The 26543-nt window shown below is 39.6% G+C and overlaps 1 protein-coding gene across 1 annotated transcript; it reads right to left on the reverse strand.

The window, feature by feature from the left end:
- Positions 1–1409: 1409 nt before the first annotated feature.
- On the reverse strand, positions 1410–26543 carry KDSR (3-ketodihydrosphingosine reductase). Its single transcript, XM_081206567.1, has 10 exons — positions 26268–26543; positions 21805–21894; positions 19546–19602; positions 16637–16702; positions 16399–16494; positions 14443–14634; positions 11265–11348; positions 8011–8094; positions 5911–6012; positions 1410–3903 (listed from the first exon to the last, which is right to left on the reverse strand). The coding sequence occupies exons 1-10, from the start codon at positions 26394–26396 to the stop codon at positions 3793–3795; spliced, it is 1011 nt and encodes a 336-aa protein (XP_081062693.1). The 5' UTR covers positions 26397–26543; the 3' UTR covers positions 1410–3792.

Below are 26543 nucleotides of genomic sequence, written 5' to 3' on the forward strand. Positions count from 1 at the left end.
TCCACTCTTGGGGGAAAAAATCTCCACAAAAATACTTAGGCTAGAATAAATCACAGAGACTTTACAAATAGGTGAATATTTTACTCACAGTTTCCAGAAGTTACAGCAAACAGCTCTCTATTTGTTGGCAGTAAAATAAAGATGAAAAAGGTTCCAAAAGGTACTTAAAAAGCAAAGCACTTGGTTTCCTTATAAAAAGGATCATGCAATTTTTGGATTAGCAAAGATGCAGCCTTGAAAATCTCCTGTTAGAGATTCAGTTCATGTGTAAACAACCATGGACACATGGCTTTTTGAAGCACAAAAAAGACTTAAGCGGGGAGCAGAGGCTGCTGAGAGCCTCCTAAGCCATAGCTATTTGCAACCTGAGCTCAGGCGAACTCTTTCATGCACACAAGTGTAAGTCAATAACTGTCCATTACAAATTATTGCATAAAATATAACACATAACTCTAAGCCCTCAATCATTTCTACTCAGTGTGTGTGTGTGTGTGGGGGGGGCTATTTCCTTTAGCTTAGTTTCATATTAACAGGTCTTTCTCCTTGCTCTATCTAAAGAAATACGTTTGTTTTAATTTGGGCATTATTATTTAACATGTTTAGGTTTCCTATACACTGCCTTCAGTATATTATTGAATTTTTGTTATTGTTTACTTGCCTCTGTGGTTCCATAAGTTGAAAATAAATTTATAACAAGTATCTTCATTGATTTACCCCTTCCTACCTTCTTCTTCCTTGCCCTCTTCACTCACCAACTACAATCTTAGGCCAAGATTTTAACCATACATTTTCCTTGAATGCCCCTCTTTGTTACCATCAAGAAGCAACTGAAAACTACTCCATTTACTCACATCTTTCCCAATATGATTTTGCTTCTTCTACCTCTTATGTTTCGTTCTCCCCTATTAAATTGCCTTTTTAAAATTGAAGCCTATTACAAAGATAGGGATTGCTTATCTTTGCTAAGCTATGTTGTCTTTTCCCCCAAATGCTTAAAAAGTACCTGCAAACAGTGGCTATATTCGGTCTTAGTGGCCATGAAGTTTAACGTGGCTTTATTTGAAAAGTTCAGATGAATCCCTTAATGGAGGTATGGACTTTGGGGGGCCAAGAAGGATGCCCTCAATGGGGTCCCCTGGTATTCTGTGGGCTTCTCTGATAACTTGCAGGCAACTTCAGGTCAGGCAGTTTTCAGCGGGAAAATTATCAAAGAGTTAACATCATTTCTTGGAAGACAGGAACCCTCTATCCTCCACCCTCACCCCTTGAAGCTTCACAGGCTTCTAATTTTTACAAGCTATTTTACAAATACTTTATAAATCCTTAGTACTGTGACAAGAATTAGCAGAAATAAATTTACTCAGCAAGACCAGGAACACAGTCATTCTGAAGAGATATACAGACAAAAGTTAAATGCAATTTTCATTTATTTGGTGAATACAAAATATTAAAATTTAGTATTCTGGCACAACACTTCATGAAACAGCAAGCATAAATGAGCTATGAGTTTTAGCTTCATTCAATATTAACATTTAAAAGTGCCTAAAGTTTTTCACAGTATACATTTGTAAGCTAGTTACCCACTTCCATTTGTTCTTTAGCATACTATTATATGTATTCGAGTCAAATGAGTGATAATGCTCCATAACATTAGAATTTTTTGTTTTAGTTCAAGACACTGAAGAAACCAAGGGCATAATCCATCCACAGATAAGCACAGTAAAGGCGCAGAATGAACAGGAAAGTTAACATGTCATTAAGCACATGTAGAAGAGATTCGTTCTTCTTTAAACTGTTGATTATTTGGCATGTCCAAATTGCTTTAAAGGATCTAGAATTTATTATTTGAACTAAGTGTGTTGGCCAGCTTGAAGGGCTATCCTAGCAGGTCTAGAAAACCAAAGCATTATGGCAAACAGGGAGACAAATTCTCCTTCCAACAGTTCCCATTAAAACAGTAGCAAGACATACATGCAAAGATGCTTTTTGTGACTCAGTTACTAACTGGAATGATATGAAGCAAGTTTTTATGCTTTTGCGACTACACCAAGCCCAGTTTATCCGTTATTATTTCCTTCCTTCCCTTCTAACTGGCAATCCTCTCAGCCCCTCAAAACGCCCAATGCTCCAAGTGCTTTTGTTTGGATTGGCACTTTCCAGGTTTACTTACAAAACAGCTGGGTAACTGTACCAAAAACAAGTAAACATAACTACTATAGTATTAATCTCAAGCAGTTGTTATTGTGATTTCATCTATTTTTAGAATCTAAAAATCTATTAAAATTGGAAGACTATAATTGAACCAGAAGCTGCTGGACTTGATTTGAATAATGTTCTCCAAAGGGCAGTTTAAAAAGTGTTTCCCTTTTTATTTTTTAAAGAAAATCTTGGCTGACCAACAAACTGGCAAGCAGAGTCTCTTAACAGTCTTTTAGGCACTTGGAAAATGACAAAGGGTAGCAGGAATTTTTATGAACCAGTTCAACACTGGGGTTCGGCGTATCTGCAACCAATGGGAACCAGTCAATTTATACACAGCAAATATGGTTCCCAAAATCCACTCAGGGACTTTGTGTAAGTCCAGATTCCATGTAGGTAATAAGATTGGCATGCTGTGAATGAAACCTTAGAAACAATATAATTTTGCAAGTTCCACTGCACCATCAGAGTAAGGACCTAGGCACTTCCTTGTGCTACATTTAGTTCTCTCTAGCACCCTATTCTCCTTCAATTTCTACAGTGTTAAAGCCCATCTGTCTTTTACAGAGCTGGCAAAGATAAACATGAACGTGTTACAGATAATGAAAAAATGGACAACTTCTGTTTTGCTTATAGTTCTCCCCTAGTATCTCAGTAAGGATCGGGGGTCCTTGATCTCTGCTGAAGATCTACAACTATTTAAAGCATACGTCATTTCTCCTGCAGAGATCATATGCGTAAAGCTCTGCCATCAAGAAATTCCTTAATATAGCATTTAACACAACTCACCACATGTGTCAAGAGTGGAATGTCAAAATCCAACAATCTGGTGGGAGAAAACTCAATCTCAAATGAGGTTTCCCAAGAGCCAATTCAAATATTGATTCTCCAACTTGGTAATATCCACATGCAAATATCGCCTCCTATCTCAAGGAGGGGGCATCTCATTTAAAGAGAACTCTCCCCTCAACAAATTAATATGCTATATTTAAAAACTGCCTCTTCACAAAAGACTTTGGCCCAATTCATGTATTGTCCCAGAGCTGAAATATTTCATCTTTGGATAGTTTTTGCTGCTTTGACTAGACTTTGCACAGCCATTTGAACCAACTCATGCAGAACAGGGCCTACAAGGTCCAGCTCTCTGGCAGAAACCATGTAATCAAAATAATACACAAGCTGGGCTTTCTGTAGGAGAGTTGAGGTGTTACTGTTGTGTGGGAGGAATTTACCAAATCAGTCCTCAGATTAAGAAGTGGATAACAGACTTAACTCTTTCATCACTGCTGACAATTAGTATTGGTCCAGAATTACCATCAAAATAGGTCACTCTTAAGTTCTACTCTTCTCAAAAAGCTTACTTCTAAGGCAACAATCTGGTTATTCCTTGAAATCACAGAAAAGCAACAACAACCCCAAAAACCCAGTTTTCTTCATTAGCACCTTTGCATAGTCTCTTTTTCTAGTTCAGTTTCCTTCTTTCACCACCGAAGATATCACCTCTTCCACATTTCTGTGAGACATACTCAGGCCACAGATACAGTCCCATTTAGCAGCAAACTGTCCAACTTTTTAAATAGCACCCATTCTGTTTCAGTCCGTCTTTTCAGATTTCTCTTTTTTTGCCATGCAACGACGAACTATGCTGTCAAAACCTGCTAAATAATACAGGGCAAGCAAGCGGAAAAAGCCCAGGAAAATAAGCTGTAAAGGGAGAGAAGGAGAGATCTTATTCAACATACTTCTGCTTAGTGGTCATTTAATATTTTCTCTCATCAGATTTGATGATCAGAAGTGTGGTTCACCAAGCACTCAATTATTATGTGAAAAAGGACTGTTCTATTAAAGATTAGTCTTATTTAAACAAAGCTTGAGATGTATATTTTGTTCTCTAATTAAAATAAATTAATAAGTTATTTGAAAGTACTATGAAATATAGTCACATGGTTGGAAGGGACCTTATTTTAATAATTTTTCCCCCTTTGGAAGCTAGTGAATGAATCACCTGCCCCATGTATCTGCACAACAATCTACCTGAAGCAGAAACAATGCAAAAGACTACAGAATGACTAGTGTTGTTTTAAATTTGTAGAAGAGAACATGATTTAGGGTTGAATTGCTCCCTGGAGAATAATAATGGGTAACCAGTAGAAAAGTCACAGGCAAACAATGTGAAACAACGTTATGATTCAATGAATGTTTAGCAGGCCCAACAAGGCTGAGGAGACATTTGCCAGATGGGTAGCAACAGTCCAATTTAACATAGGCATACATTTGCAAGCTGCTTGATCTCAAGATCAAGTCCAAATTGTATGATTTACTTGCATGAGTTCAGTAGTTTAGCTATGCATTTGGTTATCCTTTCTGAAATACATGGCAATTTCTGCAGGTAAACATTAAGGAGATGCAAGACATTCATATATGCCAAACTATGGCTTGGTGATATAAGAGCAAGCTCTGCGCTCACATGCTCTCCCTTTCACATCTGACTTTCGGTTTAGATGGTTCCTGGTTTGCTGCAACAGGCATGCTCCAGTTTGCACATGACCTCCATTCTAGGATACAAGCCTATCACAAACTAGTTTTTCAGTTTAGACACAACAGCACATTCTTTGCCACAAACCAGGAACTAATAAACAAAGCATGGGAGGGGAAGAAGTAGAACCATTGTTTGGCACTTCATGTGAACCAATTCACAAGATGTTAAGAGATTTGTTCTTGTTAACAAAACAGATGTTGCTATGAAAAAAAGGCAGCCGAATACTGAAGCTTAAACCAGGTATTGCTGGTCAGAGATTCTGATGATCTGACAAAGGATTATCATTCTGGATGGAACTATAATCTTGAAGCAGAAGGCGTGCATCTTGTGTGTGCTTGTGGTACTTATTGACCTGGATTTATGGCTGGGAAGTTATCTCACACCAGCTTGAGCCTGTTTGGAGGTTGCAATGCTTCCTGGATAAGATAGACCTAACCCCAGTTATCCATCTCCCAGACAGTAGGGATGTGCACTGCCTCTGGTCTAACTGAACAAGGTGATTAGGGGTGGTCTCTTATTACTGATTTGGACTGCACCATTAACAAGGTGTGCCAAGGCATATCAGGGTGTACCTAACTTTCTGAGTAGCTCTGCTTCCTGTCTTTCCATAAAGCTAAATGCACAGCTGTTCTTCCCCCTTCCCAGTTATCTTTTCTGGGAAAAGAACCCAAGATGACTGGGGAAACACCCAGAGAATGAGCAGAAGAAGGTGGTGAGGTCAGAGAACCTTCTCTTTTGACAGACAGGTCTAGCTTTTAATCATAGTAAATAAGCTTTACTTATTTTAATAGAGAAATGTGACACAATTAAAAAAAAACATAGGACAAGAATCATTGACATTGCTCAATGAAACATTTTGGGTATGATCAAGTTATAGGTTATTAATTGAAACAAAAATAAAAGATGGCCCGCCTTTCAACTCTACCAAAATAAATACATGTGGACCTCAGTGGGTTTATCTCACAATTCATTGGATAGAGCAGCTTTTGCTGCCAAGAAGTAGAATACTTCCTGATCACTCTTTACTTTAGTAAGCTTACTGCACTGAAGAGATCTGCTGCACAAAGACTAGATTTTGAATTACATTGAACCAATAAATGTGAGTGTACACAGCACTAAAAGAACCCAACAGATTTTGAAACATCATCATTTGATATTATTTTATTACATACCGCCTGTAGGGCTTCAGCAAGAGAAGAGATAGGCGACATTCCACCAGTCAATATTGTTAACATGTGACCATCTGTGCCAACAGAACTGGCAAATTTTCCTTGCTGGGGGGGGGGGGGAATGGAGAAAGTAGTCAGGTGGTTTCCAAACAATTTTATTAAAATAGGATGTGTTTCTTACCAAAGGGCAAGAGGAGTTTAATACTTTATATATTTAAAAAATCTGACAGGAATTTTTAAAATTTCTGATCTTAAACGTACATGTTTCTGTTTAAGCATGGACAAGACTGTACCTGTAGTCTGAATGAATGAATGAATATATATATATATATATATATATGCAGGTTTTGGTGTCTTCGGGTGTCTTCCCGTGTAAGAGTTGGGGTGTCTAGGCGACGTTTCGACGAGGTCTCACTCGTCATCTTCAGGCCTCGTCGAAACGTCGCCTAGACACCCCAACTCTTACACGGGAAGACACCCGAAGACACCAAAACCTGCATTCCTGTACCCGTGAAAATCTACGAAAGCACATATATATATATATATATATATATATATATATATATATATATATATGTAGGTTTTGGTGTCTTCGGGTGTCTTCCCGTGTAAGAGTTGGGGTGTCTAGGCGACGTTTCGACGAGGTCTCACTCGTCATCTTCAGGCTGGTGCTTTCGGCTTCTTGTTACTAGAACAGAGCAGGATCTCAGTGTTCTAGTAACAAGTTCTAGTAACAAGAAGCTAGTAACAAGTTCTAGTAACAAGAAGCCGAAAGCACCAGCCTGAAGATGACGAGTGAGACCTCGTCGAAACGTCGCCTAGACACCCCAACTCTTACACGGGAAGACACCCGAAGACACCAAAACCTACATTCCTGTACCCGTGAAAATCTACGAAAGCATATATATATATATATATATATATATATATATATATATATATGCAGGTTTTGGTGTCTTCGGGTGTCTTCCCGTGTAAGAGTTGGGGTGTCTAGGCGACGTTTCGACGAGGTCTCACTCGTCATCTTCGAGACCTCGTCGAAACGTCGCCTAGACACCCCAACTCTTACACGGGAAGACACCCGAAGACACCAAAACCTGCATTCCTGTACCCGTGAAAATCTACGAAAGCATATATATATATATATATATATATATATATATATATATATATATATATATTGCATCATCTAATATCCCAAAGTGGTATACATGTGGTTCAGGCAGACACATGCTTAAAGAAACTTTTTTGTGAAATAAAATGCCTGTGGTACAGAAACAGCAATTTTTATATTCCACCCTTTTGAAACCTAGGAATCACCCATACTACTATTATTTATATTGTGCTTGTTGGCCAAGATTGGCTCCCAAAGCAGTTTATGATTAAAAGGCACCATGTGCCAAACTTGAATAAGGCCATTTGTGTCAACCTGTGTTGAAACAGGGCATCTTGAGTTTTTTAATATCAACTCTACTAATTTAAAATTTGAAATGCATTTTTACCTGCGCCCATGTTATAATATTTCAACATTTGCAAAGGAGGGTATATATTAAGTAAAAAATTAGTGAAGTGACCTTTAATTAAGAAACACAAAAGAACAAAAAGAGCAAATGACAACATGATTGAAAATCCATTTTAAAAAGTCAGAGCAAAACAAAATCCATTAACACAAACCATCTTTCAAAGCAAGCACGCAGTTTAGGTAGAGGGAAAATTTGTAACTAGAACCAATTACATGTAAGGGCAACTGCCACTTTTATCCAATCCTGTTTTATTTGGTGTCTACTTTAAATTTCTAACCTTGGGAGAAGGGCCCTTTCTAATTTTGCCTATGCAAAGGTCCCACGTATAATGATGGCACTGTTTAAAACGGTGCAATCCTAGACATATCTACTCAGAAATAAGTCCTATTGAATTGAATGGGACTTATTCCCAGGTAAGTAGGTTAGGGTTGTATCTGAAGGCTCTCTTTATATAAAGATTCTAGTATTCAGAAAACGTAGTAGACAAACACAGACAACCTTTACCCTTATAATAAACTAGCAAGTTACCCATGTTTTCCACCCACAAAAGAATTTTATACAAATACTGCATTTTACTTACAATGGCATCTTTAACAATTATTCTGGCCACATGATCAGGTTTGCAGACCGATGATGTTTCTGAAATAAGCTTAGTCTCCAAAATCTTGAGCAAAAGTAAATGCAGAGATTACATACATATAACAGCAGCTGAAATGTTACCAAGTATAACTACAGTTCACCTCATATCTGTTAAGAAACGTAAGACCATCTGAACACTTTTTTTTACAAAACAAAATGTTCAGGTCAAGAGGTGTGTTTATAGTTGCATTTGTTGATATTATATTTATCATTAGATTACAAGTGAATGCAAATTCTAAGTTAAAATGCAGTTTTCTTTAATAATAGGAAGAGTGAAACTAGAATTAGTGCAACATTTTAGATGCAACATTCTGCTGGTCGCTATCATAAACACACATCTTTATATGGAGACACAGTTTTCTTATATTCAGCAGGTATCTCTGACACAAATATTACAGAAAAATAAATTGATATTATGCTCCCAGGAGAATTGGCTCTAACTCTTTTATACATGATTTCCGTTAGCTTAGATCAACTTTGTAAATTCTTGCTACCTAAAGAGCCTGCTTATAAATCTTCGCTTCAAGGAATGCATTGTTGCCTATATGATCTTGCAGAAATGTTGAGAAAAGATAAAAATGTGATCTGCATTCATTCTTGCATTAAGCCTGATACCAGAGTTCTAGTGTTTGTCTTTTTCATCCTTTTTCATCTTGTCAAACTGTTTCCTCTTAGAAAACACTGAGCTAATTAGTATCTGTCAATGTGATTAAGGTATTTGTTCATATGCAGTTCACCTGATTCAGTCCTCTCTGGAAGAGTAAAGAAAGGCCTTAAAGGGGCTTATGAGGCAGGAATTTGGTTAAGTTAGTATTGTTAAATATCACTTGCTAACACAGGATCAATATTAAATGGAAATATTTTGGAGTTTGAAGTTCACAAGTAGGGCTCTCATACCTACCCGAAAGTCAAGTGGAAACTCATTGTTCAACTAAATCCTAAGATGTAGTTGACAAAAACTGGCCTCTGGACAATTCATTACTCAAGAGTAATAAAAGCAAAGATGTTTTGCCACCCTAAACTGCTTCATATTCAATTGTTAATACTTTCACTCTGAAACATTTAACAGATTTTAAAAAACAATTCGGGGCGGGGACAACATTCTTTAGGGTCACAGACCATTAAAGTTTTTTGTTTTTTTTTTTTTACAAAAGGATAGTCTTCTTTCATGTTTTCAAATCAGCTTTCATTACATTGGCCAACTAAGAACAATCCGAAGATCTCCTGTAGGAGGGTTTTGTTTGGTAACTTTTATTGCTGTATGATTGTTAAATGTGCAACAAGAATGCTCAGGGCAATACAGTAAAAGATTGATGCAACACTGATTATTAATGCAAAACCAGTTGACACTTAACACAATTTTCTTCCTGTTTCATCCACCCACATCAACCTACATTAAGTTTTAATTTAAATATATAACATCAAAATAAATGAAGGTGGTGCAAAAGAAACAACATTTTATAAAAAGACAAGAGATCCAGGTTTAGATTGTTAATCAGCCCTGAATTTTAGGACAAACAAGTAAGCCTCATCTGAAATTACTTGGCAAGCTTTCTATGGTGATCTTATGCCCTAACTTGCTATAGCCCAGGGATGTCCAACAGGTTGATCACGATCTACTGGTAGATCCCCGGGAGGATTTGGTAGATCATGGTTGATCGCTGGGTCCCATTCCGGCCCCAGCCCCTCGCCCTGCCCTCCATTGTTGCACGATCTGCAGAACGGAATTTCCTCAGGTAGGTTGTTTGTTTCCCCAGCGATCTATTGGTGAGTGGCTGTTTCTCTTTCTCACCAACCCCCCCCCCCCAAAAAAAAATAACTGGGCTTTTCTCCTCCCTAAAAAAAGCTGAACAACTTAGCCCTGCACCCCCCCAAAAAAACAGGGCCTTCCTTTCCCCAAAAGGTCAACAACTTTGACCTGAACCCCCCAAAAACAGGGGTAGGTCACTGCCAGTTTATAATTCTGTGAGTAGGTCTCTTGGGAGTTGGCCACCCCTGATAGCCCATCAGAAAAGACGGGGGGGGGGATGGGGGACAGCTTTTGAGGAGACACCTCCTGCACAGAATATTTGACTAAGAAGAAACAGAGAACCTGCTGGAGGTTTCCCTTCAGATTCTACCTAATGCTACCCTGTGGATGGATAAGACAAGAAATTAAGCGAAGGAATTAGTAACGTTAGTCCTGTATCATGGAAAGTGTGAGTTGAGTTTAAAAATTTGTCTCCTACACGTTCACTGTTGGTTTCTATCTTGCTTATGCAGCATTTTAGTAAGAATGGAATATTAAACCAATTCAATGTGGCATTATGCAGAAATGGATAATAACTGCACTTAATTGCTTTTTTAAAAACCCCCAAAATAACTCAAAGCAACTTACAGAATTTATTAATAATAATAATAATAATAATAATAATAATAATAATAATAATAATAATAATAATTTATACCCCGCCCATCTGGCTAATAATAATAATAATAATAATAATTTATTTATACCCCGCCCATCTGGCTGAGTTTCCCCAGCCACTCTGGGGAGAGATGAAAACCAGCAGACAGTATAGAATCAGTTAAAGAAAAAAAAAGTTATATCAAAATAGTGTTAGGTGAATATTTTCAAAAAAGGTTTTGTTTTTTAAAACATAAAAAGCCATATGGGATAAACTCAATATGGACATGCCCAGAAACAAGCAAGTATTGTCTTAATGTTGTATAAAATATTAATAAGTTAACTTTTTGGAATATTCCATCTCTTAAGATTTAAAAGTTTTTCTGCTAATTTATATAAAATTTATTTTACCAAATGAAAGTAAAAAAAATATTCAGTATGGTTCTGGAAGGCAGATGCTGAATACTGGAACAAAAAAAAGAAGTTCCTCCTATGAGTTTGGAAACTCATGGATCTGGCAACAATGAGCAAGATCATATGGTGTATCTGTCTTAGACCAGGAAAACATAAAAGCTAACAAATGCGAACAAGAATGAAGATTGTTTAAGAATTTTTGAAACACTGTATATACCAAGGAGTGACACAATACAACTGTTTTCCTGTGACTAAAAGTTGAGTACACACTTATACTCAAGGTTTAGATTTAGCATTAAGCACATCATGGGATCATTCTTTTTTGTTTTGTAGCTATTGATCCTTTTACTTTATGTAAGTATTTTGCATGACAATAAAGAGGAACATAAAATTACCTTTGTCTGACTTTCCTCTGCAAAGCCAGGTGTGTCTGTATCTGGAGGATAGGCAACTGTTACGTAGATATTATAGGGCTTTACCTGTTACGTTGAGAAAAATATTTAGTTCACGCTCTAATATATTGAGCTTTCCCATGCTTACTTGTTTTCACAAAGATATACAACGTAATATGAACAAAGAGGCATATAGTGGGATTGTACCTTACGGACATTTTACTTGCGCACAGGGGCATAGGAAGGGGGGCGCTCGGCCCCATGTGTCATCCCTGGGAGGGTGACAAAAAGGCACACCATGGGGGCTTGCCTCGCCACCCCCATGCGCAGTGGATTGCCCCCCCCCAAGTGCACAGCATGGGCTCTGGGCACCCATGCAGTTAACTCCGCCACTGTCCCTGCCTTAGGTGGAGATGGACAAGAGAGGAGAGAACAGGACCCTTTGATCAGGCAAGGCTATTCTTATGTAGCAGGGATATTTACAATAAAGCTACCAAGATGTTCCCCCCCTGCTTTTCTATGTCCATATGATTATTGTGGTCCATGTGTGCCAGGTATTCAGGAAATAATAATAATAATAATAATAATAATAATAATAATAATAATAATAATAATAATAATAATATAATAATAATAATAATAATAATAATAATAATAATAAACATGTCTTTCAAACATAGAAGCTGGATGATGCCAAGAGATACATCAGTGCCTCCTAACACCCCAAAAAAACACAAGTTAAGATCCATACATCCAACATTTCAGGAGAGAATTAATATAAGAATGTATTCACGTTAGCTTGAAAATTGTTTCTCATTGTTCAGTGAGCTGCTGAGATGGTGCTTAAACAACTGTCCCCCCCTTTGCATGTCTACTTAGAAGCTGCACTGAGTTCCATGGGAATTCATCCCAGGAAAGTAGGTGTAGAACTGCAGCCTATGAACATCAGTTTCTTTTTGAAATGGTCCATTTAATTAAAACAACAGCAGCCCAATAGCTGAAGCTGAACAATACTTTATTAGGACTAACTCAAATGTCTCAAAAGAATGAGCAAGTGTTTGAGTTGCAGAGTTGTTCAGGGCAGATACTTTGAAAAAACACAAGGGGGAGGGGAGGGAAATGGCCCCTTGAAAGGGATTTGTGCTTCTGATATGGTGCATTACACGGTCAGCTTTAAAACGGGGGGCTGAGAGGCTAGCCTGAGTCCCTCCAGATGTTGCTGGACTATGTCCCCCACTGGTCCCAGCTAGTATGGCCAATAGGAATGATGGGAGTTGTAGTCCAGCAACACCTGGAGGGACACAGATTAGCCACCTGTTTTAAGCGGCATTGTAAAAGTAAAGGGAGTTGCACCAAACCATAAGGAAAACACACATCCTTATTAGGGCAATTCCATTATTAGGCCTATCTACTGCAAAATAGGGACGCGGGTGGCGCTGTGGGTTGAACCAGAGCCTAGTACTTGCCGATCAGAAGGTCGGCAGTTCAAATCCCCGCAACGGGGTGAGCTCCCGTTGCTCAGTCCCTGCTTCTGCCAACCTAGCAGCTTGAAAGCACCTCAAAGTGCAAGTAGATAAATAGGTACCGCTCTGGCGGGAAGGTAAACGGCGTTTCCGTGCGCTGCTCTGGTTTACCAGAAGCGGCTTCGTCATGCTGGCCACATGACCCAGAAGCTGTATGCCAGCTCCCTTGGCCAATAAAGCGAGATGAGCGCCGCAACCCCAGAGTCGGCCACAACTGGACCTAATGGTCAGGGGTCCCTTTACCTTTACCGCAGAATAGTGTGCAAAATTCAAGTTCTACCATCAGGCTAGATAGCGAACAGAGCAATGGGGTGGTGGGTGAGAAGAAATTTGTTTCTGGCTGATATTGAAGGCATGGTGTCTGCATGGGTTTTAAGTGCTTATGCTTACAATGTTAAGTATATAAACCAGAAAATAACACTTGCAACTGCAAGTATCTTATTTTCCCTTCTTTTAATAATTTATATTGGGGGGGGGGGGGGAGTGACAAAAAAAAATCTGTACCACCTGAACTTGCTACACCTCTGCTTTTGCAACTCAACTTTATACTATTGGCTGCAGCCTCTTATTTTTATCTCGAGCAGAAAGCCAAGGAGAAATCTTGCCCTTTTAAAATAGCATTCCTGCCACTTCTCTGCAAGAAACACCCTGGTGAAGAAGCCTTCCTGCAAAGCTACATGTTGTTTGGAAGCAAGGAGAGCAGTGACCCTCTGCCTCTGCCACCTCACCAGCCGCTACTGGGAGGGAGCTTCTCATTGGGATCTCAGGAGATATGCGGCGGGAAGAGGGTCGAATGAAGTATAGCAGGGGGAGGAACAAGCAAACCTGGGTAAGACAACACATGCCTTGCTTGCATTGCTGCCATCTCGGGCTCTTGCCTCCTCCTCCTACTAGGTGTGCATGGTGGTTTTGCAGCTGCATAAAGTGCCAGTCCCTCAGCTTGGTTGGCTTGCTCCACACTGTCAGCTGGCAAGGGCTGCAGCAAATCCAAACCACTGTGAGGGTGCCTCTCTGGCAAGGGCAGGCCCAGCCACTCCTGGTGGGACGCGGGAGCAGTGGCAGCAGTGGTGGCACTGCAGTTGCTCTCCAGGCTGTACTTCTGGCTCGCCCACAGGGAGGACAAAGAGCTACCAGAGGGGGGAAGAGGGAGCTGCCTTTCTAGAGCTCCAGCTGGGCAGGAAGGTGGCGATCCTGGGGATTCTTTGCTCTATGTGATTTTGCGTATGCACGCTCTGCCCAAAACCAGATCTACAATATCTGAGAGTACAGCAGCTCAATACACTGCCTGCACTATTACTTCTCATTTTGATCCGGTGGACAACTAACCCTACTAAATGAACAGTTTTGCAAATCGTATTCAATACAGGCCTTATGAGCCGAATGGTGTCATGCGCTCTGGAATATTGTACCACTTATTGCAACAGAATAGCTAAGTCTATGCCTTGTAAACAGTGTTGAATGTTGCTGAGCCTGCTTGTGTACTTTTTGGGCAACACTATATTGTACAATATTCTTATATAATACTATTAATGTTTACTTGATTCTTTAATTATTTCCCCCTATGGTTTTAGCTTTTTGTTTATATGTTGTTATTGTTGTTGTTAATGTTATACAGAGAAACTATAAGATACATGCAGGTAAGGAACAGAGAATCATACCTCCATTTGCAAAGCTTCAGCTAGTCCTCGAAGAGCAAACTTTGTTGAAGAATAAGCAGTATAACCAAACAGTCCAACTTGTCCAGCCTGGGATGACACAAACACAATCCTTCCCCTCCTCCGTTCCTTCATGGTGGTAACTACTGCCCGAGTTGGGTAGACACTACCCAGATAGTTGATAGCCATCAATTGCTGTAGACAAACATACAAGTCGGAGGCCTAGTTAACAGATTTTATATTAACGAAGTGTAATATTAATGTAAATGAAATGAAATAACGAAGTGTGATTGCTGGTCTGCAGCTTTAAACTCAAGGCATCAGCAATATTAATATTCATCACCAACAGGTGCAAAATTCCTACTATGGATGATGTTGCTTCATGTTACAAATGGAGTTTCCAAGCTGTAAAATGCTGTGTTATAGTCCATTAACATGCTGGAAGGCAACCACTTGCGGGTTCCTTTGATGTTGAGCAGTAACCTTTGTGATGTGGTTGCTGTTTTGATTTCCTGTGTAACTTCTGCTGAGAGGACAAGGGTGGCCAAACTTTTAAACTGGGAAACATTGAAGCTAAGTGGTAAAATACATGTTTTACCTGCAGAATATCCCAAATTTGCTCCCCAGCGTCTCCAGGATTGAACCCAAATAAAAAGGGATGGCTAACCTGTGGCCCTCCATATGCTGCTGGACTCCACTTCCACTGGCCCAGCTAGAGTGCATGGCATGTAAGGAATGATGGTAATTGGAGGGCAACAACCTACAGCAGGCCAAAAGTTAGCCATCTCTGGTATAGAGAACACTGAGCAAGCATGGGAGCAAACGGTTAATATATATATAAAGCAATGGAATTATATCCAGTAAATAAAAAATTAAGACACAACAGTTTACTAATTACATAATCCGCACCGAGTAGAGAACTAGTAGAAAATGACATTTGCAACTGCTCTACTTTTATAAAATCACTTCTCAATTTTTTTCCTCTGAAACTAATTAACGGCTTGGTTCACATGTTACATTAAACCATGTATTGTTTTTAATAGTCAGTTGGAAGCCGCCCAGAGTGGCTGGGGAAACCCAGCCAGATGGGCGGGGTATAAATAATAAATTATTATAATATTATTATTATGGTTTATAATGAAAACTGCCCTGTGATCTTTGGATGAAGGGCAGTATAGAAACTATTATTATTATTATTGAACAAATAATGATTTAATAATGTGAATAAGCAGTGTGCTGGCGCATGCTGCTGAAATTATGAGCACTTTGCATCTCCCCTGTCTATGATATGCCAAAGAGAAAATGAGTTATAGCCTAGTTAATCTTTATGTGAACTGTTTACAAGTCAGCCGCTGAAGAGACTTTATGGACCAACATCAACATGAAGCAAACATTTCATTTGAGATGGGCTGAATTAGGGAGCCCCACTTTTGCTGTTATTATTATTATTTATTAAATTTGTATACACTTTTGCAGTTATATAAGTATTCAAGAAAAAGTATTATTCCCACATACTTGTCTACTCTGCATGCTGTGAAATACTCTCCTTTCATGTTTATGTGGTGGTTCATGCAAGTATTACCCAAGGAATGAAAGTTATGTAACAATAGCGTATGAAGAACTTCTCTTTCACAACATAAATTAAAGGCCTTTCATAATAGATGTTTAAAGGCAGCAAACATTTTTGCACATGATAAATATCTAATGAGAATTATTGGGTCTATGACACAGATATAAAACATTCAACCCAGTGGAAAACTATGGGGGGATTAGAAAAAAAATATACAATGTTAGGTCATTTATTTGAAATGGACAATAAAATGTGCTGCTACAAGTTAGGTAAATTTTATATATAATTTTATCATTCAAAAAAATTTCCTCAATCTGGTGCGATTTTCTAGGTGCCGTTGAATTAGTATACCAGTACATACTCAAACAGGAGAAGTCAGGCTCACTTACTTCAAACTTACTGATGTCAGTATCTTCAAACTTTCCATTAATTGATGTTCCAGCACAATTTACAAGCATGTCAACTGGACCCAACTTCTCTTGAGCCTGGAAAGAATAAAAAAACAGGTGAGATAACAAATTTGTGTCTATAAATATCACTACTGTCAGCAGAACATTTCTGCAATAAACACTTGCAATTGAAAAATGGGGGGAGGGAGCCAGCCAGGTAAAACCAGTATTTCCTTACCTGTTTAAGGGCCCTTTCCACATTTGCAGCATCTTTGGAAACATCAAGAGAGATATAATGCACAACCTATGTGAATGGAAAAGAAGGACCATATCATTTGATATGTACAGTGTAAAATGGACAATTTTTTAATTCAACAAGTAAACTATTTTTGCAACACAGGTAAGGAGACATACTGTATTTTTCGCCCCGTAGGACGCACCTTGGGGTTTTGTTTTGGGGGGGAATAATGAATCCCCCCCCCCGCGAAGCCCGGGAATGCAGGCAGCTCTGTGCAACCCTTGGGACTTCGCGCCAGGCTCCCTAGGGTTGCGCAGAGCTGCACGAAGCCTGGAGAGCGAGAGGGGTCGGTGCACACCAGAGGCTTCAGCGAAAGCCTGCATTCGCCCCATAGGACGCACACACATTTCCCCTTCATTTTTGGAGGGGGGAAAGTGCGTCCTATAGGGCGAAAAATACGGTATTTCAACGTGTGCATTGTATGTTTAGAGTGTAGAGTTCCTGTTTTCTACATAAAGTACTGGGATATTATATTGCTTTGGAGTTTGAGAAGAACCAATTAATATTCCAAAGCAATAATATTTAGCTCAGACTTTTCAGATGAGCTTTGAATTATCAAATTTAATCCTAATAAGTCAGGATGTGCATTACTTTTTCATGCACTCAGTGAAGTGCCCCTTTGCTCCCTCACTTCATATAAACAGGGAAGCAAACCTAGCAGCTGCAGTTAAACTTAAAATTCCCGTTAATGTGTAAATAGAGAATTATGGTTAATGGCTTTTAAACAAGTCAGGATTCAAAAGCCAACTTTAAACTGGTTTCACCACAGGACTATAGCAATGACACTTTGCTATAATTTGTCTAAGGCAGGCTTCCCCAACCTCAGCCCTCCAGATGTTTTTGGCCTACAACTCCCATTATCCCTAGCTAGCAGGACCAGTGGTCAGGGATGATAGGAATTCTAGTCTCAAAACATCTAGAGGGCCGAGGCTGAGGAAGCCTGGTCTAAAGTCTGCAGACATCTGTAGCCTGAACAACCTGTCTAGTCCTTAATAATTCAGCTTCCAATGAATGCTGAAGACGCAACTCTTTACCCTGCCTTTGACGCCTGAGGTGTATGTTTTTAGGACCCACCTTATTTTTGTGTGTTTAATATTGTGCTTAATGTTGTAACCTGCCGTTGGAGCTTAGGGTGAAGGGCAGGTAATAACAACAATAATTCCATGTGGATGCCTATTCAATTGACCTCAATGGGTGGAACTCGTCTAACAAGTCCCATCAGATACAAGTTCTGTGCAAGAACATTCACTTGTGCAATGGGGTTTTCCTCCCACTCCTGCCCCGCTATGCACCCCCTAAAATTGGCTTTTGTATGGAAGGAGAACCCTCAGAAAAGCACCCAGGAGAGGAGGTGGGGATGGCTCCAAGTGGCAAGCTGGAAAGCTAGTGCTTATGGAATATTCAGCAACACTGAATTCTTTCTAAAAGAGTGTTCTTCTTCCTCTTCTTCCTCTTTTGAATTAAAGTGGTGCAATCATTAATAGACACCGTAGTGTTGTAAAAACAACAACTGCACCACACATACTTTCCTAAGAATAAGCTGCTTAGAAGCGCATTAGGAAACCACACTGCGCTGTTCATCCTTGTTGATGGCTGCTATAGAACAGATTGTAGTCTCATATGAAATTCTTTTTCTTTTCTCTACCGCCACTTAAGTCTTTGTTTTCCATAAAGCATGCATGACATGCCAGGGAAAGAAGCAGTATAGAATCTGCTTTGCATGTAGAACATGAGTCCCTCACATTACCCGGCAGGGCAGAGATACTGGTAAATCCTATATGAGATTCTGGGACAGATCCCTATTAGTTAGCATATGCAATACTGAGCTAGATGGACCAATGGTATGGTTTCATATATGGCAGCTTCCTATGCTTCTATTAAACAGAACCTAAGACAAAATTAAAGACTGATGAAGTGAAATGTTTAACACCCCCAAGACATTACAAAAGCAAGAGAGAGAGGCACAGGAGAAGACAACGCCTGGGGCTTGCTCTTGTGAGGCTAATTTTGTTTTGTTTTAAGTGTATGTTTTTTGACACATTCATTGCATTTTATTAAGTACTAGGAACGGCTCTGAGGACTTCAGCTGAAAAGCAGAATATAAATTCATAAAATAAATTGCCAAAGACCCATTCACATATTGATCTTTAGGGCTTACATGAAATCATCCCTGTGCAAAAATTAGCTTTATTTTAAAAGGCAGGTAGCAAAGTCACCAAGAAAAAGATACTGATATCTCAAGAATAAATTAAGATTGAGCCAAATTCATAAAACTGGCATGGTATTTTAGTCATATTTAACTGTAGCTAACACAGAACTTTAAAATACACTCTTACACCTACTTAGGTAATATGAAATGATTTTACGTTGTTGCCAATGACTACTGATAACACCCTAGAGGCAAGACAAACTTCTTCAGAAGCAGGAATTATTCTTTTAGGGAAAAAGAGAGACCATTAAATATTGCACATCAAGCACATTTTCAGCCTTCTATATTGCAAGTCATGTCACTTTCATGCTCTGTATAAGCTTTTCTATAAAAGAACTGACCCCACCTTTTTCTTAAATTGCAATCAAAGTATTAGCATTATAGCTCACAACACAATAGTACCCAAAGGAGGCCTTTGACTGCAGGATGTGTCTAGGATTACTTAGAATTCTTTAAAACAGAATTTTCAGTTTACCTATGACATGACTATATAGGGCATAATATGCTACTCAATTTTCTCTTATCTACACATTTACTCCATAACTTGTAATTCAAGTACTGCTGCTCTATATTAAGTCAGAGAAAGAACATGCATTTTCTTAACACATTTGAGAGACCTGGTAGAATATAGTCATCTTACCTGCTTATCATTAACTGAGAACTTCTCAATTTCTTTCTTTGCTTCCAATAGCCGGCACTGGAATTAAACAAGCACATTTGGAACATTCTGCTAAAACAATTAAGATAGACAGAACGAAAGTCTTCTAAAAAAAATGCAGTATAGCAGCAAACATTTAGGTGCTTTATGCATTTAGGAATTGCCATCTTACTTGGTCAATTTACTGCCAATTCTATAAATATTTACAACATTCTGCTTCAGCCAACGTAAATTAAATCCACTGTTATACTTTATTTTCAGAAGTTTGCTTTGGCTTTGCCTATATGACATATGAAGTGCCATTCTGTGTATATCTAATTAAGGGGTAAAGCCTTCAATGAGTCTCACTCCTACAGAAGTGTGTATATGACTGTAGCCAATAGGCTATATACCATACAGATATCCTGCACAAAGACTTCTGCCTGAACAATGCGACTTCTGCTCCCGCTCCCTGTACCCTGCAAGGGGGGGGGGGGGGCAACCCTCCAGAGCACAACTGGGAGGCAGAAGAGATACAGTGGTACCTCGGCTTACAGACACTTCAGGTTACAGACACTTCAGTTACAGACTCAGCTAACCCAGAAATACTACCTCGAGTTAAGAACTTTGCTTCAGGATGAGAACAGAAATCGCACGGTGGCGCGGCAGCAGCCGGAGGCCCCATTAGCTAAAGTGGTACCTCAGGTTAAGAACAGTGTCAGGTTAAGAACGGACCTCCAGAACAAATTAAGTTCTTAACCTGAGGTACCACTGTATGCAGAAGTCCTGTTGCACAGGTGGGAATCCTTGCATTAATGGGATGACTTCACTGGATACAACACTTAGTTCTTAGTCTAGCACATCCCAAGATACTAAGTGTATTGAATTACAAGATAAGTAAAGATTAGTAAAACTTCCCAGTGCACACATGTACTAGTTACAAGAATTCAGGCAGGTAACTGAATTCTTTTAACAAAAAACATTTGTCAGCCTACTGCTGACACCACGCCCTCATGCAAACTCCTGTTAAGAAATGGAAGAACTGCAATTCTGGCTATCACTGCTCAAGATAATTTCCCACATACCATTTTAACTTCACAAACACAGCCTTGAAGACCAAACTCCAGTTAAGTGTTCTACTGTGGTGGAATTTTTTAGTTGAGCCTTTTGATAGGCTCTTAGCTTATCTGCTGGTTTCTATTATTTTTTTCTTTTACTGCTGCTTGAAAACTAACCAGACAATAAAACAATTTAAATTTTAATGACTTCTATTTTATTTGTAAACTGTAAAATGCTTTGCATTTGATTTTATCATAGAAAGGTGGGCTATAGATGCTTAGAAGAATAGAATAAATGGCAGCATACAAGCAGCACATCCTCAATCAAAACAATAGAGGAAAAAAGCTATTTCAGCTTACTTACCAACAAATATTTTATGTATCAGCTAACTGCAAGACTTAAATATTAATCTTGCTTTAAAGCTTGTTGCTTCTCCCAATTCCAAAGATTAGAATTCTATATTTTGTACTCTGTTATACTAGAAGACTTTAGAAACAAACCAAGGATGACTTTGAGTGTATTAAGCAGAACAGAGTGGATATGCAAGTAAATTCTCCTTTAAGATGTTCACAGTAGAAAAGAGTGCAAAAAGTGGGAGTATTACTCTCTGTTTTGGTGCAATATCCAAGATACTAGCAAAGCAGAAAACAATTTTTAAAACATGAATGCTGCTCATATCCCACTTTCCTGAAGAAATGGTTAGAGTGCCTCTGAATCTACAGGCCAAGTGTAGGGAAACTTTGGTGCTCCAGATGTTGCTGAACGACACCTCCCTTTATCCCTGGGCCATTGGCCATGCTTGCTGGAATAGGAGTTGGCATTCAACTACATCTGGAGGAGAAAAGGTTCCCCACACCCCACAACCATAGGTAAATGGTTATAAATGGAATAGCCAATAGAATAAGCAGTTTGGTTTTGGCTTAATACTCTCGCTAACTCAAACACTGTATTCAAACTCTAACAGTCATTTATTTATTTATTCTGGAGAAACAAATAGGCCCCAATCCAGATAAAATTAGTACAGTAATCACTAATTTAAGCCCTGTTGCTTTCAAATTTGGTAAACTTTAGTAGGATTGGAGCCAAGGATTTTAACTATTTAATTAAATACTAGGGCTTTAGTTATAATTACTGTTGCTTCAAACCCTTTCATTAACAGCTTCAGGGCATCATAACTGTTAAATAAGCATGCTAGAAATTTACCTCATTTCTTGCAATAAGTGTTATAAAAGCCCCTTGCTTAAAGCATTCGATGGCAACGCATTTCCCAATGCCACTGGAACCACCGGTTACCTTTTAAGAGAGGGGGGGGAAGCATATAGATTAAATTGATAAACTTGACAGCATAGACATTAGAATTATAAGCCTTTTAGAGAAGAGAGTGGTCAAACTCTGGGCCTGTTCACATGTGTGCAATAGTGTTTCCCCTCCGTAAATAATGAGATGCCGCTTGGTGTCATGTGGACAGCTTTGAAATTGCCACCACAATCACAAAGCTGCAAGCTGTCTATGGACATCCCAGCTCACTTTCAGCATGGTAACACAGTAAGGATTATTTTTTGGGGGGGTGGAGGAAGGCAAATAGGGGGTAGATGCATCTATGAACAAACTCATACCCCTTCAGCTCCGGTATATTACTATACCAAGATCATAATTTAGGTAAATTGGCAATTTAATGAACTCGCCTAAGTTAAAGCACAGGCAGCATAACTTCTACTACTTCTGGATACTTGTTTGCTATGCATCTGGACAGCTCCTAAAATGTCGTAATCAATTTTTGCATGATGGTTCCTGAGATCAATGTACAGATTCTCATCTCTGTTTGCATACAATTGGACACAATTTAAAATAAGATGGCAGAATGAACCTTTCAAAACTGTGCTGATTTTGTTGTTGTTGTCGTTTCTTAGAATGCCCAAGCAGTGCCAGATTTGAGGCTCCTAGTTCAGTGTGTACTTCTTGATCCAGTTTTGCACATGCTAGATTATCAATTCCTGTACAATGTCCAAAACATGATAGAACATGGTACAGGCAACTTCTAGGATAAAAAATGTTCTTCACTCAATGGAAAATCCAATAAAAAACGCACAAGTGGCAAAATCTTTCATTCCTGTAAACAAGCAGACTTTCAGTATCATCTCTCAAGAAGACCTCTTCTCCCTCACTATTCAAGTCTAAAAAATAATATTTTCCTCATTTCAAAGGCAGCACATCTGTTATTTTAAATATTATTTAAAAAGTATATACCACTTAAACTTTCAAGGAAATTCACCAGTGGTTTCACAGGCTAAAGCCATAAGAACAAATGACATCCTTTGCTGGAGTCCTCCTTATGAGAAGAATTGTGTGACTAGAAATATCTCACTCGTACAACTGCTTTAGAAGAGCTTGTATGTTGATACCAGGTGAATTAGTCAGAATTAGGAATGCTTGGCTAGAAGAACAAACAAAAATGGTTTCTTCTGCTGCAACAGCAATGATGAGAATGAGGCTTTGCATTTCCATACTTTGGTATAGAATGTCCATTTAGAAACCCTGGAAGATAAGTTCATAGATCCACAAGCCCAAAGGAGGGTTTGTGAGTGTGATTTGGTGCAAGGATACAGAAGGATGTAAAAAATGTCCCATTAAAATGCAAATATGAGGTTTGTTACAGAGCAATTCTTTCCTACGCAGACAAGAAGTTCCAGTTTGTTTCCACCACACCTCCTAGTGGCAATAGTGGTGTTGATGTTGCTGGTAAGAAGGGAGTTTTATGTCCACAATAGAAGATAAGTCCTTGCAGGGCCAGTTTCAGCCCTTACAAAAGGCAGTGGAAGAATTACAGGATATAGCATGAAGGAATGAGAGACGGTGCATGAGAAGGTGCATGAGAAACTGACCTGCATTGTGAACCCTTTGGATAGAAGGATTATGGATAAAAGGATTACCTTTAAACATAATTGCTATACCCCTCCAAGTTCTGATAGATGTAAGGCTTATTTGCTATTAGGCAACTTTATCACAAATGATTCTTCTTCTTTGGCAATCAATCGTAGCCGAGTAGGATTGTCTTCCAAGAACACGGTCTTAACAGTGAGTCCGTAAGTGACTGTGGAGGCCAATTCTGGATCCACGTGTCCTTCCACAGTGGGGACATATGTTTCCGGGCGGGAGTTGATCACAGTGAGGGTTTCCCAAGCGTGCCTTCCTTTTAGCATGTTTCGTCCTGAGTACCATATGTCTAATCATAATATCATATGATTAGACATATGATATTAGTACATAAGCTGCTCCGCATGCTAAATAATTCTTCAAATCAACTAAAAATCTTGCATATTCTTTTATCAGCTTAAAGTAAAGGTAAAGGGACCCCTGACCATTAGGTCCAGTCATGATCGACTCTGGGGTGGTGGCGCTCATCTCGCTTTATTGGCTGAGGGAGCCGACGTACAGCTTCCGGGTCATGTGGCCAGCGTGACTAAGCCAGTTCTGACGAACCAGAGCAGCGCACAGAAATGCTGTTTACCTTCCCGCTGGAGCGGTACCTATTTATCTACTCGCACTTCGTCGTGCTTTCTAACTGCTAGGTTGGCAGGAGCAGGGACCGAGCAACGGGAGCTCACCCCATCGCGGGGATTCGAACTGCCGACCTTCTGATCAGCAAGTTCTAGGCTCTGTGGTTTAACCCACAGCGTCACCCACATCCCTCTTTATCAGCTTACTTATGCAATATCTCCATGTCAAGACTTTATATGCATACCAGTAATTAGCAAAGGTCAACTCAGAATCCCTATTCTTCAATTTAGCAAAGACAACATTCTCCTGACACCAGATTCTTCCATTGCACACATGGAACAAAATTCCTCAGAAAAAGAGAAAATAAAAAGATAGGCACAAGAAAGGAGAAATTCAGTTAAGCGTCCAGACACAGCCAAACCTAAAATGGCGAAGACCTGCTATAAAATGTTTAAATTGCTTGGCTGTAAGTCCACTATTTATGTCATTTACATAAGTTTCATGAACAACATGCTTCACGCCATCATTTGTGCAGATTATAAACAAAGAATTGGAACCAATAATGAATTTGACTCAGATTAAGCAATTGCTCCAACATCAAGAATCTCTGCACATGCCTCCATCTTCATAACATGATGTAATTTGTCTACTCATTGAATTGTTCCTCTTAAAATAAGCAGGACAAAGCATGCTTCACATATAGAGCTTCATTTTAGGTATGTGATTGCTGTGAAGTGACATGTATCCACTTCTCTACTGTCCAGAGAAGATACCAGCTTACGTATCTGTACGGGGTATGAATTGTGGTGGCAAGCTCCCTTTGGATCCTCTCCACTTTAAAGGAGGAGAATATAAAAATATAATTTAGGTAACTTCTGTAAATTCTGTAATCTAGTTTAAATTTTGCTATCTTGCTTTGCAGTGCTATGGTCTAATGCAATAAAATGTACCGTATTCTATGGTGGCCAAAGGGGCACAGGGCACAACTAAGAGCAACTGCTATGGGGATGAAATGGCTTGAACCCAGACTTTCAATTACATTAGGGTGGACATCTGTATGTGTGGCCCTCCAACTGCTGCTGGACTTCAGCTTTCATCAACCTCTTCCAGCATGGCCAACAGAAACAGTAATCCAGGAGCTACAGGTTCTTAATCCTCTATTCTCCCAACAAGATAATATCTATATTGTAAACTCCCGAATTCCACCTCCTTTTGTTAGTAGGCAGTACTGAGAATAACACATAAGACAATCAGCACAATTTTGAATGTGATTGTGTCCCTTTAAGACAGGAAAGAGGAACCAGTGCCCCTCCACATGATGCTGGAGTGTGGGCCACAGGTTCCCCACCCCCTACCTTAAGACCAACTAGTATAGCTCAGACCAAGGTCATGGGTTCAACCCCTGTATGGGTGCATATTTCTGCAATGCAGGGGATTGAACTAGATGATCCTTAGAGGTCCCTTCCAACTCTATGAGTCTATGAAATGTATATGGTACTGATTCCAAGCAGTAGCATTCTTTCTTTTCTTTTTTTTAAATGCCATTCAGTTTGCAGCACACACTACTAAACCCATAAATTGAGATTACACCTTGTTTAATTCAAGATTTCCGGCCCACATTTCTTTTCCCAGGAGATAAAACAGATGTATGAAAGAGAGGAAGATCTTATTTAACGATTTCTTTTTTTTGGGGTGCAATTAGTCTGCTTCTAAACAGGAGCATCTATAGACAAGAAGGGGAAATCTAAAAGATAACCCAGCTCGTTCCTAATATTCCCTAATTGTAAACAATGGCACCCCCCCCTCAAAAAACAAAACAAAAAACCACTTCTTTTGCTTCAGGCTAAACATAACCCAGACCTTCCACACCCTTTTCTAATTACTAGGCAAGCGATACATCCCTGGAACCCCTTTTTTCCCCCTTTTTGGCGAGGCGGGGGGGAAGGAGACATCTCTCCTCAGCAACGGTGTTAATTTTGCTTGCGCAGTTTGAAAGGGGAAGAGGGTTTTTTTTGTTGGGGGGGGAGCTGCTATTTCCTTCTACACTGAGATACACAGATCAACGTATGGGAAATAAAGGTTTTCGAAGGGCAGGAGGATGCCGCATTTCTATACCCGCTGCCCTCCTCCCCGCAAACCGCCCCAGGAAACCTCGGCTGGGCTCTCACCACGACGTGGGCGCCAGACAGCTGCATGGTCTTCGGGCTGCTTACGGGCAGCACTATGTAGAGCAGCAGTAGGAAGGCCAGGACGACGACGACCCCGGCGGCCGCCGCCAGCAGAACCGCCCCGGACATCTCTGCGACAGAGTGAAAGAGAGGAGCACAGCGGGAAAGAAACGATGGACGGAGGAGAGAAAGGACCACTCCAACCTACTCCGCCGACAGCCTGCAGCCGACTGACTCGCTAACCCTGTCATAGCTTTAGAGAAGGCATTCAGAGGA

This window comes from Podarcis bocagei (genome assembly GCF_964188305.1).
Source record: "Podarcis bocagei genome assembly, chromosome: 8".
Classification (NCBI taxonomy): domain Eukaryota; kingdom Metazoa; phylum Chordata; class Lepidosauria; order Squamata; family Lacertidae; genus Podarcis; species Podarcis bocagei.